At 43.3% G+C, this 20,405-nt stretch overlaps 1 protein-coding gene across 2 annotated transcripts in view; it reads left to right on the plus strand.

Annotated features, from left to right (window-relative positions):
• Positions 1-14,433: 14,433 nt before the first annotated feature.
• LAMA2 (laminin subunit alpha 2) overlaps positions 14,434-20,405 on the plus strand; it is a 388,723-nt gene continuing 382,751 nt past the window's right edge. For both annotated transcript variants that reach the window (XM_084284185.1, XM_084284186.1), the window contains exon 1: positions 14,434-14,560. In XM_084284185.1, coding sequence (XP_084140311.1) covers positions 14,470-14,560 — 91 coding nt within the window. In that variant the 5' untranslated portion in view covers positions 14,434-14,469. The remainder of the gene's footprint in view (positions 14,561-20,405) is intronic.

The following is a 20,405-nucleotide window of genomic DNA, read 5'->3' on the forward strand; positions in this document are numbered from 1 at the left end:
AGGAAGGAATGCCATCCAAAGGGACCTGAATAAGCTTGAGAACTGGGCCCACGTGAACCTAATAAGGTCTGACAAGCCAAATTGCAAGGTGCTGCACCTGGATCGGGGCAATCCTGGACATGACTACAGACTGGCAGAAGAACTCATTAGAGTAGCTCTGCAGAGAAGGACTTGGGGATTCTGGTGGAAAATCACAGAATCACAGAATTATAGGGGTTAGAAGAGACCTCAAGAGATCATCGGGTTCAACCTCCCTGCCAAAGCAGGTTCCCTAGAGCAGGTTGCTCAGGTAGGTATCCAGATAGGCCTTGAATATCTCCAGAGGAGACTTCACAACCTCCCTGGGCAGACTGTTCCAGTGCTCCATCATCCTCACCATGAAGAAGTTCTTTCACGTATCAGTGCGGAACTTTCTGTGCTCCATTTTTTGACCATTGCCCCTTGTCCTGTCCCCACAAACCACTGAAAAGAGGTTGGCCAAATCCCTCTGTCTCCCACACTTAAGATATTTATGAACATTAATAAGATCCCCTCTCAGTCTTCTTTTCTCAAGGCTGATCAGACCGAGGTCTCTCAGCCTTTCCTCACAGAGGCGATGCTCCAGGCCTTGTATCATCTTTATGGCCCTCTGCTGGACTCTTTCCAGGAAATCCCTGTCTTTTTTGTACAGAATTGGACACAGTACTCCAGGAGAGGTCTGACCAGGGCAGAGTAGAAGGGGAGGATCACCTTCCTTGACCTGCTGACCATACTTCTTTTAATGCATGCCAGGATCCCATTGGCCTTCTTGGCCACCACAGCACATTGCTGGCTCATGGCCAACCTGTCATCCACCAGGACTCCCAGGTCCACAGAGCTCCTCTCCAGCAGGTTGTCTCCCAGTCTGTACTGATACATGTGGTTGTTCCTTCCCAGGTGCAGGACTCTACACTTGCTCTTGTTAAACCTCATTTGGTTTCTTCCTGCCCATCTTTCCAGCCAGTCCAGGTCTCGCTGAATGGCAGCACAGCCTTATGGCGTGTCAGCCACTCCTCCCAGCTTTGTAATATCAGCGTACTTGCTGAGGGTGGACACTATTCCCTCATCAAGGTTGTCAACTAAGATGTTGAACAAGACCGGACCCAGCACCGATCCCTGAGGAACATCACTAGTCACAGGTCTCCAGCTGGACTCTGTGCCGCCGATCACCACCTTCTGAGCTCGGCAAGTCATCCAGTTCTTAACCCACCTTACTGTTCACTCATATATACCACATTTTCTCAGCTTTGCTAGCAGGATGTCATGGTAGACAGTACTGAAAGCCTTGCTAAAGTCAAGGTAGATGGCATCCACTGCTCTTCCCACATCTACCAAGCTGGTGATGCCATCATAGAAGGCAATGAAGTTGGTCAAGCACAATTTCACCTTGGTGAATCCATGCTGACTACTCCTTATAACGTTCTTCTCTTCCCATTGCTTGGAGATGGCATGCAGAACAAGCTGTTCCAACACCTTTTCAGGGACAGAGGTGAGACTGACTGGCCTGTAGTTTCCCGGATCCTCCTTCTTGCCTTCCTGAAGGGAAGTCTTCTTGGAGTCCGTCAGCAGCCCACAACAGCCCACAGCAGCCCACAGCAGCTTCTCAAAGGCCTGCCCAAGATCAAAATACCCAAACTCCTGGTCTAGATACTACCCCTTCAGCCAGTCATTTAGTCCTGTTCTCCTTCATTCTGGGCCCCAGTCACCCATCGGGAGGACAGAGAACACTACCTGCACCCTCAATCCCTTCAACATTCTTCTTAGGGATGCAAAGTCCTTTGTTATATTACTCATTTTTGTTGTTTCAGATTCTGAATGTTGATAAGAGAATAATAGTCCTCTGGTTTCATGAGCTGTGGCAGAGCCTTCCTAACGTCTCTGACACACGCTCCAGGAAGACAACACACCTCTCTGGAAAGGTTATCGGGGCAGAAAACAGGAGCCTTGCTGCCCCCCAGCATGGAGTCCCCGATCATTAAGACTCTCTGCCCTTTTTTTCGTGGCACTGGTTTGGATGCAGCACCCCATCTGGCCCCAGAATGGGGGGACTATGCTTGGTACTTCCCTTGACCTTGACATGCTTCTCAGGGCCTGGGTTCTAACTACTGATCAGACCCTCATCCTTTTCCTGCCCAAGAGCCTCAAATCCACTACCCAGGGACACCATGGGGGTTGGCGGTACCGTGGCTGTTGGGGGCAGACGCCTCCTTCTGCTTTGAAGAGACACGAGGGTCCAGCCCCTTTCCTCTCATGGGTGGTCAAGCCCTCTGTCCCGCAGGTGAGCAGCTGGATCAGCTACTACCCCTTGCAGGGAATTAGGAGGGGGCTGCCTGCTCTAACTGCCAAGTGTCCTATTTTGCCAAGTGTCTTATTGTGCGTCCTGTTCACGGCGCTCCCTGGGGACTGCCTTTATACCATCATGGTTTGGTTGGCTGCTGTCAGCCCTGGCTCCACCAGCACCACGTCAGTGCCCATGGTGGCACAAGCGCAGCTCCTGCCTGCTCAGGGGGTGGACTGGGGCTGCGGCTCTGACCAAACGGCTCTGCGCCGTGTTATTGGGATGCAGGCTTAGGGGTTGGCTCCGTCCACCTCCCTGCCAGGAGCCCTCGCTGCAGTCGATCCACGCGAGGTACTCTGTAAGATGGCTGACATGAATTGGCAGTGCACACTTGCAGCCCAGAAGGCCAGCTGCATCCTGGGCTGCATCAAGAGGAGTGTCCAGGAGGTTGAGGGAGGGGATTGTCCCCCTCTACTATGCCCTTGTGAGGCCCCACTTGTAGTACCGCATCCAGGTGTGGAGCCCCCAACACAGGAAGGATGTGGACCTGTTAGAATGGTTCCAGAGAAGGGGCATGAAAATGATCATGGGCTGGAGTACCCCTCCTGCAAAGAAAGGCTGAGAGAGCTGGGGCTGTTCAGCCTAAAGAGAAGACTCTAGAGTGACCTCATTGCAACCTTTCAGTACTTGAAGGGATCTTATAAAAGAAGATGGAGAGTGACTCTTTGTTCAGTCAGATAATGACAGGACAAGGGGGAATGATTTTAAACTGAAAGAACTGAGAGTTTGATTAGAGGTTAGGAGGAAATTGTTTACTTAGATGGTGGTGAGGCACTGGAACAGGTTGCTAAGAGGGGTTGTGGATGCCCTATCTCTGAAGTTGTTCAAGACTGGGTTAGATGAGGCCCTGAGCAACTTGATCTAGTGGGTGGAGTCCCTGCTTATGGTTGGAACAAGATGGTGTTTAAGGTCCCTTTCAACCCAAGTCATTCTGTGATTCTATGATAAGTTTCTAGATTTCCATGGTTTTTACTCCAGTATGATAGAGTTCAAAAGTTTTGATCCAGACAAATGCTGAAGATTTTTCCTTACCATATCAAACTGCAATACCGCCTGCTCAGTAAGATATAATCATTTTGTAAGTTTAACAATGTAATTGTTCTCATTGATTTTACTACTTCATAATCATTTCAGTTGTCCACATGAATACTCAGGTGATGAAAGAAATTTGTCTAAATGCTTTGCTAGATTAGCACCTGCTCTGATTCCTTGAAGTCACTGGGAGGAGTGTGTTGCCTCTTGGATAGTCTGTACGGTTATCATTCCATGAACATAGGGCTTAGTTCATGAACTTTGTTTTGTAAAATGTAGCAATATTCATAACTGTGTTGGGTCTATCTGGGATGGAGTCACCTCCTTCCAAGCCCCCAAAAGCCAGCAGGCTGGGGGTGGGCAAGTGATGGGGAGGGGACATCACCAGGGCAGCTGTCCTAAACCAATCAAAGGGATATTCCATAACACCTGATGTCACACTCAGCAATAAAAAGGGGGGCTCTTGTGGGGTAGGGGGCTGTTCCTCCTGAACAACCTCTACGCATTTTGAGGCCCTACTTCCCAGGACGTGGCCAAATATCAATCGTTGATGGAAAGTAGAGACTAATTTATTTTTTTTCCTCTCTGTGCTTCCACATGGACTTATTGTTTCTTTTTCTCCCCATTCCCTTTCCCTTTAATTAAACCATTCTCATCTTAAACCTTGAGCCCTCTGTGCCGTATTTTCTCCCCCTTCCTCTTTGAAGAGAAGGTAAGTTGTGGTGGAGCTCGGCTGCCGACCCCAGTAAAACCACCACAATAACATATTTTTCTTTCATAAAGGAAGTCATTGAGATTCTGGGAGATGAAAATTAAGCTTTGTTTAGCAATGTATCAGGAAGTGAAGAACACACAAAACTTAAGCAGATCAGCTGGAAATTCAGATTTTTGCAGCAAAAGAAACACAGCCTTCAAATCTACAAGAGATCATCAGGAACTCATCACATCTTACAACGATCTAATGCCACTGATGTACTTATAAATAAATCAGTTTTACTATCTATATGTCTGGTGTACATTTTATTTTTTTAAATCTAATTGTACTAGTGTTGTTATTTCTGGAGAACTATTTCAAAAGCAAATCAGTGTTCATCAAACAAATTCCTGTAGATAAGATCTTTCAATTAAAAAAGAGAGAATTTTAATGCCTATATTTCTGAGGATATAAATTGCTAATAGTCTAATGAACCGATCCTTGCTCTTAGATTAGTGCATCAGCTTGCTTTTGCTGGTCTTTGAGTGTGATGTCACTGCGAAGTGGAATATCACCTAAGCAACCCTATAACGCTAAAAAGCTTATAGCTGAAATGTGTAGAAGGAAACAGATGGGACACTATCTGGAAATTTTATTTGTCAGATATCATCCATCTGTTTCTCTCTCTGTCTACACGTTTTGTGGTAATTTTCATTTTTTTGGATGGCAAGTCAGTATAGTTCTACAGAATTGTTTTAATCTTCTGTTTTATTATTATTATTTGATTTTTATTTTTTTACAATTCATTAATGACTGGCAGGAAAATATAAAACCCACACTGATGATTCAGCCAAACAAACCTCATCTCTGTTTGATGAGAAGCAAAGTTATACTTCAGGGCAAAATTAGTAGATATTAACTCTTTATTAATCATTTCTAACAATTTTGGCAGTTTCTCACATGCAACAGACCTCCCAAATAAATGAATGATAGGGACTATTTTTAAATGCATTCCAAAACTGAGAAATTAGAGTAAGTTCTAGCATTTCTTTTCTTTTTGTAATGAGTAGCTATTAAAATCAGTCTTTTTTTTTTTTTTTTTTTGGTAGCTGTCTGATTTCCCGAGAATAGAGCTGCAAAATGTTTTGCAATAGGTATCTTATTTATGGAGAGTATATAAAGGCTTAGGCAATAAAAGTTAATTATGGGCTGAGCAACCCTATTTGCTTTCTGCTTCACATTTCTAGCTAAACATAAGATAACATAAGATCACTGCCATTGTTCTCCAAATTGCTTCTTTCTCATAGGACAAAAATTAAAACAAATGCTACTTAAAATAGTGGCAGAGGCAGAAATGGCAATGGCTTAAAAGGAAGTTATTAGAAATCAAGACAAGAAATGAGTGGCTCTTACAAATGGCACATAGAATCCAGTATCAGGCAAGACCATGACTCCTATCTGTTCCTCATGCCAATAACTACAAAGTGTTAGTAGATAAGCATTTAGCTTTGTAAAATTCATCAAAAATAATGGCAGTAGGTGGGTTAGGTACATTATATTCATAGTCTGAGTAATTACAGGGATGGTGAGCAAGGCAAAATAGAGGGTTTGAAATATGACAGAACTGAAATATAAATGAGCTCCATTCTGATGCCATTGGTAGATCATCAAACTTAACAACTCTACTCTTGTCTCTTGTGGATGTAGTCACTACAACTGTCATCCTTCTCTTCATATCCTTTCATGTCAAATTGCCATATTTACCCTCCCTTTAATACTTAGGTCTAGGTCTACCTTATTCTCTCCCTGTTCTTTCAATTATTTTTGCTTTCTCCCTTTTGATTTTACAGGATTACTTCCTGACCTGCAGCTATTTTGGACCTGTTAGCATATGTGGTGATTTTACCTTGCTGGGCAGCTGAACTCCACCACGACCACTTTGTCACTCCCTCTCCACAGAAGAAGTGGGGGGAAGAAAGTATGCTGGAAAGAATAAAAAAAAGGCTCAAGGATTGAGATAAGGGTAATTTAATTAAAGGGATAAGGAAGAAGGAAAGTAAACAAAGGCTGCACTGAAGCACGGAGAGAGAGGAAAAAATACTCTCTACTTCCCATCAATGAGCAATGTTTGGCCACATCCCAGGAAGTAGGGTCTCAATATGCATAGCTGTTGTTTGGGAGAACAGATATCTTCATAATGAGAGCCCTCCTCTCCTTCCCCTTTCCTCCGTTTTATTGCTGAGCCATTGCACATGGCACAGAATACCCCCTTGGTTGGTTTAGGCCAGCTGCCCTGGTGATGCCCACTCCCCAGCTCTTGTCCACCCCCAGCCTGCTGGCTCTTGGGGGGTTTGGAGGGAGTCCTGACACTGTGTCAGTATTGCTCAGCAGTACAAAACACTGGTGTGATACCAGTGCTATTCTAGCTACAAATGCAGAGCACAGCACTGTATGGGCTGCTGCAGAGAAAGGTGACTCTATCCCAGCCAGACCCAGTAGAGAATATTAGCCTGTAAACTGACAATACTCAATGACCCTAGCAACAGAGTCTCAGGAGAATGCTTTTCCATCACTGTTGGATTCCTCCTTTTTCCTCCTTATGTCACCTTTGATCTTGAATATGATTCCCTATTTTGATCTCGATTCTTGGTCTCGTATCTCCTATATGCATGTATGTGAAGCATGGGCTGTACTGTGTGGAACTTCAAGTTGGCCATGGCAAAGTTGAGAGCCTCTGGGTAAGGATTAAGGGATGAACAAATAAAGGGAATGTCGTAGTGGGAGTCTATTACAGACCACCTGGCCAGGACAACAACGCCAATGAATTATTCTTTGCAGAGCTACGAGATGCCCCGAGATCAACTATCCTTGTCCTTATGGCAGATTTCAACTTGCCAGACGTCAACTGGGATCACCACACGGCTGACACGAGCAAGTCCGGGAGGTTCATAAAGCACCTATATTAGATGATAACTTCTTGGTGCAGGTGCTAAGGGAGCCAACTAGGAAAGGTGCACTCCTAGATCTGTTGCTGGAGAACAGAGAGGGTCTTGTGGGAGAAGGGGCAATTGGCAGCCGTCTTGGTCATAGTGACCATGAAGTGGTTGAGTTTAGAATTTATGGTGACAGAAGGAAAACTGCCACCAAAACTTCAGCGCTGGATATGGGGAAAGCAGACTTCAGGTTGCTCAGGGAACTAGTCAGCAAGGTCCCCTGGGAAATTGCTTTTTAAGGCATTGGCGTCCATCAGTGCTGGTCAGTCTTTAAGCACTGCCTCCTAAAAGCACATGATCAAGCAATTCCAAAATATCGGAAGTCAGGCAGGTGGGGCAGAAGGCCGGTCTGGCTGACCAGGGATCTTCTACTGGAGTTTAGGTGAAACAAGAAAGTGTACAGCTGCTGGAAGGAGGGTCAGGCAATGAGGAAGGAATACAGGGATGCTGTTTGTGTTTGTAGGGCAAAAACTCGTGTGGCCAAAGCCCAATTAGAGTTGAAGCTGGCCATGTCTGTGGGAGACAATAAAAAAGTTTTTTTTAGATATGTGAACCAAAAAAGGACCAAAGTAAACACAGGTCTGATACTTGATGGGGAAGGTCTCCTCACAGACAATGACATAGGCAAGGCAGAGACATTTAATTCCTTCTTTGCCTCTGTCTTCAACACTCATGATGGGCTTTGGGACCCAGGGTGCCCTGAGCTGGAGGACCATGATGGTGGGAAGGACAAACTCCCAACCAACCCTGAACGTGTGTGGGATTTGCTGCTCTGCCTGGATCCATACAAGTCCATGGGTCCAGATGGGATTCATCCCAGGGTGCTTAAAGAGCTGGCTGATGTCATCGCAGGACCTCTCTCAATTATTTTTCAATGGTCTTGGGAATCTGGAGAGGTCCCAGTAGACTGGAAGCTGGCAAATGCTGTGCCAATTTTCAAGAAGGGTAAGAAAGAAGACCCTAGCAATTACAGGCCTGTCAGTCTCACGTCTTTTACCAGTGCCTGGTAAAATTATGGAGAAGATGATTCTTGAAGTTATTGAAGTGCACCTGGGGGACAATGCTGTCATTGGTCCCAGCCAACATGGGTTCATGAGGGGTAAGTCCTGCCTAACAAATTTGATTTCCTTTTATGACAAGATCACCTGCCTAGTCGATCAAGGCAAACCAGCTGATGTGATCTGTTTGGACTTCAGCAAGGCTTTTGACATGGTTTCCCATAGGATCCTACTGGACAAAATGTCCAGCACACAACTTAACAAAAACATCATACGATGGGTGAGCAATTGGCTGACAGGCAGGGATCAAAGGGTTGTGGTAAATGGAGCCACATCTGGCTGGCGGATGGTCACTAGTGGGGTCCCTCATGGCTCCATTTTAGGGCCAGTCCCCTTCAGTTTTTTTATAAATGATTTGGACTAGATACATTTTATAAATGATTTAGAACTAGAATGTGTTCTGAGCAAATTTGTCGACGACACCAAACTTGGAGGAGTTGAGGACTCGAATGAGGGTGGAAAGGCCTTGCAGAGAGACCTGGACAGATTGGAGAGCTGGGCAATCACCAACTGCATGAAGTTTAACAAGAGCAAGTGCCAGGTCCTGCACCTGGGACATGGCAACCCTGGCAATACGTACAGACTGGGCAACAAGACGCTGGGGAGCAGCCATGCAGAGAGGAACCTGGGGGTTGTAATTGACAGCAAGTTGAATATGAGCCAGCAGCGTGCCCTGGCAGCCAAGAGGGCCAACTGTATCCTGGGGTGCATCAAGCACAGCATTGCTAGTTGGTTGAGGAAGGTGATTGTCCCGCTCTACTCTGCGCTGGTGCCTCACCTTGAGTACTGTGTGCAGTTCTGGGCACCACAGTACAAGAAGGATGTTAAACTGTTGGAGAGTGTCCAGAGGAGGGCAACAAAGATGGTGAAGGGCCTAGAGGGGAAGACATATGAGGAGTGGCTGTGGTCACTGGGCCTATTCAGCCTGGAGAAGAGGAGGCTGAGGGGGGACCTTATTGCAGTCTACAACATCCTCGCGAGGGGGAATGGAGAGGCAGGTGACCTATTCTCTGTAAACACCAGTGATGGGACCCATGGGAATGGTGTTAAGCTGGGGCGGGGGAAGTTTAGGCTGGACATCAGGAAGAGGTTCTTCACTGAGAGGGTGGTTGCACACTGGAACAGGCTCCCCAGTGAAGTAGTCACTGCACCAACCCTCTCTGAATTTAAAAAGCAATTGGACTATGCACTTAGTCACATGGTCTAAATTTTTTGGTAGACCAGTGCGGTGCCAGGAGTTGGACTTAATGATCCTTATGGGTCCCTTCCAACTCGGGATATTCTATGATTCTATGATTCTATGATCTCAGTTTTTCAGCCCTGACACTTGTCTTTTGCCAGCCCCTTCCCTAGTACCTGTTTTGGATGAGCAGAACCCTGGCATGGGGATATCTCTGGTTCCTCCTGACTTTTGGCTCAACCACTGACCATCTCTCACCTTGCCCTTAAAATTGGTTAAATATTTTATTGTTGCGAGTCACACATTTCAGCTCCTCCTAAGTGCTGTATATGCTTCTTCTCTCTATCTTTACACTTCTTTTTCATATTCATTTGCTTTACCCTCTGATTACAGTCCTTTTAGGAATATAGGACAGGGTTGCACAAGTCATCAAATCCATTCATCTGTCTTTTGCGGGCGAGTTTGTCATGAAACTACTTTCATAAATCTGCAGAGCTCTACCTTCAAATCAATTAAATTTTCTCCTCTTGCTCTCCTGACAGAAGATGGTTTCCACATGTAATAATTAGAAACTATCTTAGAATCATAGAGTCATTAAGGTTGGAAAAGACCTCCAAGATCACCTGGTCCAACCATGACCCTACTAATGTCACCCACTAAACCTTGTCCCTAAGCACCACGCCCAACCTTTCCTTAAACACCCCCAGGGATGGTGACTCCATCATCTCCCTGACCAACCTGTGTCAATGCCTGACTACTCTTTCTGAGAAGAAATTTCTCCTAATTTCCAGCCTAAACCTCCCCTGGCACATCTTGAGGCCATTCCCTCTAATCCAATCACTACTTATCTGCAAGAAGAGGCTGACCCCCAGCTCCCTACCACTTTCTTTCAGGTAGTTGTAGCGAGCAATAAGGTCTCCCCTGTGCCTTCTCTTCTCCAGACTAAACAACCCCAGTTCCCTCAGCCGCTCCTCATAAGACTTGTGTTCCAGGCCCTTCATCAGCTTTGTAGCCTTTCTCTGGACATGCTCCAGGGCCTCAATATCCTTCGTGTAGTGAGGGGCCCAAAACTGAACACAGTACTCAAGGTGCGGCCTCATTAGAGCAGAGTACATGGACATGATCAGCTCCCTGGTGATCTTCCAGTTTTCCAGCCTATACTCATCTATATCTCACTTACACCCATTTCCTTTTGTGACAATACCATCTATTAACATCCCTGATATACTTAAAACTGTCTCATGTCTTTCAGTCTTCATTTTATTAGGTTAAACAAATCAAGGCTTTCTAATATCTATATTTGAGTTAAGTTCTCCATTCCCCAGAGGCTTCTGCTCTGTTTAAGTCTGAATTCATTTTTCTTGAACATGGGTGATCATAATTCCCTATGATATCATAGGTGGGATGTAACAGTACAACAGTATTAATTTTCAGATCTTCACTGGAAATATTTTATCTGATCCTAGGTCTTATGTACCCTAGGCACTAGCTGATTTCATAGCTCTATCTTCCTTGTCACTCAAAAATGCTTTGTAATGTTCACCCAGGAGTTTCACCTGGCTAGATTCTCTATTGTTAATTCTCATAAGAAGTGGTTATTGTTAGTCTTTATGTGCATGACCCTGGATCTTGTATTATTTAGGATTGGTGTCTTCTAATTTTCTGTTACTTCAGTAATCAAGAACAAAAATTGCATACATTTATGGTCATGCCCAATCTTAATCTATCAGCAAAACTCATTTAAAGAAAAAAAAAAAAAAAAAAAACAAACTCATTTTTGTGCAAAGATCACAAAAATACTAAGTGACATTTGTCCCCAGATAAACTATTACCCGATTTGACTGACATCCTTCTTTCAGCCCAGCATTTCTCACTTCAACAAGTGCTAGAGCTGACAGCTTCATATTAGTCTCCATTTTGCCCAGCTTGTCATGGTGGTGGGCGTACCAGCAGGCCCTGCAGCCTCTTCTCCCTGCTTCTATGGGTTTGGCTGCCTGTGCTCAGAGTGCAGGCATGTGACCTTGTGTCCGGCCATAGGGACAGAGCTGTGTGAGGAAGAGCTGGCAGAAACTTTGCTGGTGCCTCCCTGCTTTGCATGGGTGCTGCATTTAAACTCAGACCCTCGCCCCTGGTCTCTGCCTGCATTCTGCCTGCCTTGGCACCTCAGTGATCCAGACCCTGATTTGCAGAGCAGGCTTCCTGGCTTGACCTCAGATGTGTCTCCTCACTTTGAACCAGTCCAGAGATCTGGACTCTTGACTAATCCTAGTTATTGTCAGCAGACCTGCTCTGCTTTCATTCGTGTACTGTGGGACCAAGCCCCACTGAAGAGATCACTACCTTGCCTGCCTCAGTGTTGTCTTCACCTTCTTACTCATTTCAATTTTTGGAGCAGCCCCTTCTCACTGCTTCTTGACAGAGCTTGGCATTTCACAGTATGAAATTATTTCCTGTGGTTCAGATGTGAAAATTGTAGTTGATTTAATAAGCCAGGAGGTTATCCTGGCATATCTTGCCTCTCTGCATCCCCAAACTATTAAAGTTTATGGCTCTGGTGTACAGTTACAGAGGTGTCAGTGCTGGATCTGAGTGGTGATTAGGTACCAGGGTATGACAGCAGTACAGCTGTACTGGCAGTGGGTCCTTACAACGCCAACTCACGTTAAAGACCACACAGGCTCAACAGTAGGAAAAGCCGATTTGAAGAAAAGGTCAGGTAAATAACATATGTTGGGTTTAATATTGGTGTAATATTGATATTTTGGGAAGTAGAGACCTCTACAACCAATCTGCTGTTGATCTTAATAGTTCATGAGTCATAGAGATATTTTGCAGAGACTTAAAAAGAGGAAAACATGCCGGGGCAGACACTGAAAAAGTGCTAGCTTTTGTTTTCCAGAGTAATAGCAACCTGAGAAGCTGCACTGACAACAATGAATTCGAGTCATCTCTGGATATGAATTAAAAGGGTGACAGGATCTGAGTGGCATTTGAACACGTAGACAAAACTCTAACCCATTGCAACCCCTGTAAGTGATGAATCCATACCTGAGTCTACTACCTAAGATCTGAGGAGACCTTCACATAAAGCAGAAGACAATGTTGCTTTCAGGTCTCACTTGTGGTTTCTACAGTCTGCTTCTGGAGTGTTGTCTCAAACTCATCCCTTAGGTTTGCAGCCCTCAAAGCCGTGGGAAGGATCTCTCCAGCTGGGGATTTTGCAACTCATGCTAATCTGGCTGGTACACAGCAGCTACCACCATGTTTGGCCTAGTACCCTCAGCAGTCTATGCAACCGATAAATGTGCTTCTAGAATCAAACTGGTGTAGACTTGGTCAAATCCTTAGCAATAAAACTGACACTGAATTCTCCAAGTTGCAGGCAAATAATTGGGGTGAAGTGGTTTTAATAAAGTAACTTATAGCTTATTCCTCTCACATATGTACATAATCCTTCATAGTCAAAGTATTTGCATGAAGAGAATTACAGAGGGAGAAGCAGCCAGAAATTAAGGACAGTTACTGCTGGTGTGGAAACACTTGATGGACTGAACAGGCAGTGAAAAAGCTGTGGGTAGTGCCATAAACACCATCTCCCTTTCTGTCCCTCATGTCTCATTGTATACTTCTACAACAAAGCAAATAGTTTTTGAGATGAAAACCATCAAGATGAATCTTGAACTTGGGTTTCTCTGTAAGAAGTGCAGAAGGTCACTACATAATCTCTTGGCAAGAAGAATGGAGCATTTTCCATTTGCTTCTGAGTGACAAATGGCTGAGCATATAAGAGCATTATTGTTGCTGCATTTTCTTGGGAGAGGAGGCACAGCAGCTTCTAGACTGCCGCGGAAGTGATGTGTGTCCTTTAACAACAGTACGGGCACCAGAACCCAGGCTATTTGGGGTGAAACCTCAAAAGTGAGCCGTTGCAGTGAAAAGAACAAGTCTACTCAGTGCATGATGACAGGGAAAGAAACAAACAGTCTGTGTTGCTGGATGCAACAGTCTATTGTACGCAAAATGCTGTGTTCCTTTGAATTTGGGTTTGGAGTAACAACAGAAATTCACCAACAGAAAAGGCTGTGGTTTGGGAGCTGAACTAGACAATATAACAAATTCAGAAGTCTTTTTCTGGACACCAGACATATCTATAAAGTCGCTTAATGCTGACTTCAGCAAGTAAAGATGTGTTTGTGTGCATACATACTGAAGTACTTATGTCGGGAAATACATACAATTGCAAAACACAAAGAACGTTCAGTCTGAAGTTCTGTGCTGGATGCTCTGTAAAGGCGCAGGGGTGACTGTGCAAGCCAGAATCAGCCTTCTGCAGTTCAGCCAAGTTCTGTTTTTCTACCAATCACCACTATTATGCACTTCTTCAGTCTGCTTATATGCAAGTTCCAAGTCTCGCCGTACACTTCCTTCAATTTTTCAGAATCCGTTTTATTTTTTATTTTTTTTTAAGCAATTTTTCTATTCAGAAAATCACACAATAGATTTTAATCAGCATTTATTTTTTTATTTATTTAATTTAATCAACATTAATTTTTCCTTTATGCATTGCTACAGATTTTATTTTCTGTCACGCGTATAGCACTGACAGTATTACTTCAAGACACGACTGCCACAGTACTTCAAGACACAGCTGGGGAAATGTATTTGGCTGAGTTGCAGTTCTAGTTTTCCAATTAAAAAAATAAATAAATAAATTATTTTCACCGTACAGGCATTTTCCTGCCTTTTAGATAACTCGCCAAACGCTCAGTTTTCCAGACAGTGAACTGGGGACACCGTTCCCAGACGGGACCGACGAGCGCCGTTTCCCGCCCGCTCGGGGCCGTGACAGGAGGGTGGGTGCCGGGGCTGCGGGCGGCACCGGCCGCGGCCGTTAACGGCGGTTTAACGGCGGTTTAACGGCGGTTTAACGGCTCCGCGCGCGCTCAGCGCCTCAGCGCCCCCCGAGGGAGCGGGCAGGGGGCCGCCGCGGAGCGGCGGGGCGGAGAGCGGCGGGGCGGGGTGGGGGGAGCAGGGGTGTGTCCTGCTGCCGTCCCGGGGCAGCGGGGGGCTCCTTGCCTCTGCCGGGCGGCGGCGGCTCACTCGGCTCGCTGTCCCGCGGCGGGACGAGGCGGCAGCAGCTGGGCTACCCGGGAGCGATGGCACGGCAAAGTTTGCTGCTGCTGCTGCTGCTCCTCGCTGCGCTTGGCAGCCGAGGCCAGCAGCCGTCGCCGCCGCCGCCGCCAAGAGGTACAGGGGAGCGGGGAGTGAGGCGAGAGAGAGCGGGAGCCCCGGCCGCGGGTCGTGAGGCGGGCGCGGCGTGTGGCGAGCAGCCCCCAGCCCGCAGCGCTGCTGAGGCGCGGGGCCCGAGGGCTGCTGGTGGCGGGGCGTAGGGGGCAGCCTCACGGCCGCGGCGGGGCAGCAGGTGCCTGAGGGGCGCCGAGCAGCCTTGGGCGCCCGCGGAGCGCTGTTCGGCACGGCGGTGCCGCCCTGTGCCCAGCCCTCCCCGCCCTGTGCCCGCCTCGGGGAAGGTGCTGAGTGAAACGCCTGCGGGCTGCTCGGGCTGCCTTTAGGTCCGGCGGCGGCTTGGTGCGCTCACAGAGCGTGTCAAAAGGTGTTAAAAGCTAACCACGAGTGGAGGGGGAGCTGGGGCCGTTGTATCCTGCCTTAGCAGTCAGCCTCTTACACGTACAAACATCGCCCGTTGCATAGTGGTTAGGTGTGTTGACGACAAGTTCTCTTTTTTTTTTTTTTTTTTTTTTTTGTGCTTGCTTGCTTTTTTAGTTATTAGTCTGTGAATGATCAAAAAAGGTGTAGAGGTACGGGAGAAGTGAATATTGTCGAATTTACCAGTTCTCATAGGAAACGCATAAAACGCTCTTCAGCTCGCAGTATCCCTTCTACTGCCTGCATTTGATGCCCTTTACATTTTTAGCCCTGCTAAATAGAATTCAGTAAGGAGATACCATGGGTGTGTTAAAATAAAACTGATTGAGGTCACTGGAATAGCGGCTACTTTCTAGTTGCCCTTGATGCCTTGCTGTAAGTTGAACGCAGAGGATTACGAATTTTTAGTCAGTGTAAGGTTTACTCTACTTTAAAGATATGATACAGTGTCATTTAAGGGGGAAGAAAAAAAGTGTCTCAAGCTGCTGACTTCTTAATACTAATTTTACTTCATGAGGATAAATGACGTTTAATCAAGTATCTCTGTAGATGCTAAAGTAACCCAGGGATAAAATCCCTCACAGATTCACACTGTGGTTGGTTGGATGATGAATTATTGGCAAACACTGAAGACTGAAATTTTAAAAGTAAAGCATTTAAGATATAGTAACTCATGCGTTTTTCATATATATATATATATATATATATATATATATATTTTTTTTTTTCCTTCTTGCTAATTCATTTTTTTTCAGCCAGAAAAATACTGATTTGGCATTTCTTTTAATATTCTCTCTCTCTCTCTTTCTCTCTCTCACACACACACTTTTGGAGAAAATGCTTTGCTAATGCAACTCTTTTTGTTTGTTGGTTGGTTGGTTTTGTTTTTGTTGTTTTAAACCCTGCAGTGAAGGGATATGATTGTTATTTTCCTTTTAAGTGAGAAGTGGGTGTCTTGGGCTTTCATCTGCTGCACCACTGGTGTTATGAGTTCTGGTAATCCAGTAAGGAACTCTGTGACTTTTATTGCACTGTTATGGGATGATGATGGGACTTTTTAAACCTCACAGTTGAATTCAAGTGCTGGTCCTTCAATTTTTTAAAACATTTACTGTCTTGTAAATTTCTTTCTAAGATCTGTTAGAGCTGCTAGGAGGTGCTAGCACTATGTAGATATCACTGCCTCGCCCAGACAAAGACATACTGAACTCCTTTGTAATGCAGAAAGTTCAAAAAATGTGTCTTCACTGAGTCCTGGGGGAGATGTAACATGTACAAGAGTGTTACAAGACCTCTTTATAAACCATAAAGGTTTATACCTTTAGGCTTACAGCTTTTGTTTTTTTTTTCCAGTTTATAGTTATTTGGTAATATCTGTAACACTGGATGGTGTTACTCTACAATTATTAGCACCAGTCAGATGTCTGTGGAGAAAATTATGTAACAGAGCTGCAATGCTTTGAAAAACAGTGTTTGAGACATCACAATGAATTCCCATGTTGTTTTTAAGAACAGAACAAGAACATTTTGCACCTCAAACATGAGAACAATCTGTAATCCTTTTTTTTTTTTTTTTTTTTTTTTTTTTTTTTTTTTAAGTTGGTAGGAGATTTATTGTGGCCAGAAACCTGGAATTCATTTCAAGGATTTTTTTTCTTTTTTTTTTTTTTTCTTTGTTTCAGCTACAGATGTTAGTCGTTCTTCTTCTGTATGAACACTAAGTAGTCGTGTAGAATTTCTCATAAAATGGCAGTATCAGAACCAGGAGGGCATGTGCATTCCATCACAGTGTTTCTTAAAGGTATGCGTAACTTAGAGTTACGACAAACTTACTGAAGCACTATATAATGTACTTTTTAAAACTTAAACCTTGGTTCATCCTCTTTCCAATGGAATGTGAGAGAAGCAAAATAGTAACAGTTTAAAAAGGAGTACCAAATCTGCGTTGGATCTTGAAGAATCCTCCTAAAGAGCTATCATGGGAGAGAACTGAAACTATGTATCTGTGAAAGGTGAAACTGGTAGGGACAGGGCTAAATAACCCGTACACTGCAGGGTAACTTGATCTATGGTCTCAGCTGCTGAGAGCAATGGAGATAGCATGTGAAGTGCAGGTGTTCCTTCACGTCTCAAAAATCTGAATGTAAGATGTGAAATTTCTCCCTTGAAAGGGAAACAAGGGGTGAACGTCAACATTATATTAGCAGAATATCACTGGTGCCAAACAATGAATCGTGGCTGATTGGTCAGCATTTTTAAGTCTGCTTGTAGGGGTAGATTTTATGAATGAGTTTTCAGGGTGTAGATCAAAATAGCAATATAGTACATTATATGTATATGCTACTAAATATTTTTCATGTAGACTTTTGGTGATCTGGAAATTAGATTTTATTTATTTATTTATTTAATGCGTGTATACCAGACAGATCTTGGTTGGTTCTAGAAACTCCACTAGGAGTACTGACTGCCACCTTGTCAATAAGAATTAACTGGCCCCAAATCTTGGTGCACTGCTGCCCTAAAAATATGTTGTGATTATTTGTAAATTTTTACTTTGAAATTGTTTTCCATACTGTTTCCTTCCAATTTAATAACCAATTGAGAAAGTGAAAGCAGAATATATTAGTATGGGGTTTAGGTTTAGAGTGTGAGAAAGGAAAATGCAGTAATAAAAATTCCAACTAAGGTATTGGGAACAGGTAGAATTGTCCATTCTGACTAGAAACATAAATTTGTGTGTGTGTATTTTGTTAACATGCTTTAATCTGAAATTATTTCAGCCAAACTGGCAGAGGTAGGTCTTCTACAAGAATCTGTGAATTTCTCTAGGCAACAAACAAAACCATAAGATGCACTTTATGTTAGAAATCCTTATTATTCATTTTTCGTCTTACAACTTTTTTTTTGCAGGCTTCTTTCTTATTAGGCTTGAAGTACTAGGGTCAGAATGGTGGTTATTTAACCTGTTCCAAAAATCCCCTTTAAAATAATACAGCGAACAATCATTTTTAATTAATTCAGGCTGGAGGAAGAAATCCACCCACACATAATTCTTAGCCAGCTACTTGGAGTGACAGTTTTTTGACATTATTGTATTTTGGAGTAAGAGGCAGCAATGAAATCCCTGGTGTAGGGACTTTTTTTGTCTTTTGGTTTGTCTGTCTTTCCTGAAGTCTAGACTCATTATATCTGTAGGTCAGGAACGGTAATAGGATGCAAATACGAACAAATGTGAAACTGATTACCTCCTTTTCTTTCCCCACTTTCTTCTTAGACAGCAAGCCCCTAGTTACTGGGTATTTTTCCTTCTGAATGAGAGCTCTGTCTACAATATCTGAGAGTTCTTGTGTCCCACACTAACAATAATATGGGCAACATCTTGCTTACAGCTGTAAAGTACAGACTGAAATATTTGCTGAAATTTATACTGAATCCATCCATGTCTTTGAAATAAGAAAGGGATTTCCTTGATGCCTGCCAGTAAAACTAGTTCACGAGTGGGCTCCTGCTGATGACTACATGTTATTTTCTTGTATCAGCTACTGCAGTTGATAGCCAGTTCCTGGTTCCTCCTTTACTGCAGTTTTAATATTGTCTTTAATCCAGAAGTATAGATAAGAGACAAAATGAAGAAAACAGCGATGATGTTTGGACCATTTACTTGTGTACCCCATGGATAAGGTAGAGATTAGACTTTATTATTATTATTATTATTATTAATTTATTTTTAGGCTTTATTTTGATTAGAAAAATTGTAGGATTTACAGAAAAAGTAACTTGAATTATTGTGAGTTTTGTCCTGAGGAATAACTAAAATCTCTCAGGATTGTTGAAAAAAGAAACAAAACAAATAGTTGTTACTGCCCCTAATTTTTTCAGCAGTTTGGTCTCTATTTGTTACACCATAGCATCACAAGGATTTTCCTAAGGCCGTGCTCCCTGCCAGATTCCTCTAGCAGACATTATCTTTAAATCAGACCTTGTAATAAACATCAGACTCTAAAGCAGCTGTAGCAGTATTATGCCAGGGAACTCTTGTGAAACCTCAGGAAGAACATGAACATTCCCACAGAGTGGATTATCCAAATACCATTACAATGCCTTGTTCTGTCCCAACCGACATGTGCTTCTACTTCTGTCATAATTCATGGATTTAAGGTGTAATAAAAAAGAAAATTAAAATTAGAAAATTAAAAAAAAAAAAAAAGAAATAGTGAACAAAGTATGATTTTTAAAAAATATTTTTATAGCTATATCAGTTATTATGGCAAGTGGGTCATTCTTCACTTATCTCAATGAGTTGGGGCAGTGTTTGAGGTCAGTTAGAAAGAAAAACTCTTCATCAGGAGAGTTAAGTGAATAGTTCTAATCATATTGTATTTTTCCCACTGCTATGGGAAAAGGAAGCAAAGCTGGGGGTTGGTAGTGGAACTGAGAGGTGCAAGAAAAAGAAATCAAAATCACTGCTTTTCTGCAAATTTCTGGTTAGAGTGAGAGGTGATTTAGGATTTTTTTGCTTTTCTACAGATATACCAGGTCCTCAGATGAACCCTGAGTTAGAATTTTAGATGGCACTTTCACTTCGGTGGTCTTTAGGTTTTGCTGAACACAGCACTGCATTCTTCTCTTCATGCCAGCTGCTCAAAGGTCTGCCATTCTGTTGCACAGAAGTACCTGGATAATTTATATTATAGAGAAATGTATCACACATTAACTTATCTGGAGTGTATTCTGCGCTACTATACAATTTGTTGAATAACTTTTAGGCTGAGAGAAGAAATGAATGAAAAGCATTATTTATTCATATCACTGTGCTTCTAAATACATATAATAAAATCTGAGGTTGCAGTGATAACTGTCTTGTGCATTTTCTAAACCTGGCTACAGTATTAGGGAATACAAGTAATCTGGATTCCGCTGAAAGCCAGATTGCTCTACAGAGTAAGAAGAAATCCATGCTTGGTGAAGAATGTGAAGTAACATAAATAAAAAATACATGACTTTTGAATTTGATACTGGAAAACACCAGAATGTGTATTTGTGGAAATTTCCGAAATGGTGATTTGAGTGTGATTCAGTTGCACATCTGATTTAGTTGTATGAATTATGCCTACATTTTCTGTAGTGGCAAAAAAAAACACATGATTGCAGCATGTCAAAAATACACCAACAGTGAATAAAAGAATTCCTATGTACAGTCCATGGCATAAAACATAGTATGTTGCTCGTTGCCTCTTGACATTGGTATAATTGGAGAAAGATTTCTATTAATCATTCCTTTTCAAAGAAGAATGAGTCCTCACAAAAAAAAAATTTCTTTACCATGTAAAGTAAAAAACAAAACAAAACAAAAACACCACAAACGTGTGCACACACACATATTCATTTAATTGAAAAAAATATATTTGTAATATGCACGCTGAATTCT

The sequence above is a fragment of the Netta rufina genome (genome assembly GCF_964035555.1).
Source record: "Netta rufina genome assembly, chromosome: 3".
In the NCBI taxonomy this organism is placed as follows: domain Eukaryota; kingdom Metazoa; phylum Chordata; class Aves; order Anseriformes; family Anatidae; genus Netta; species Netta rufina.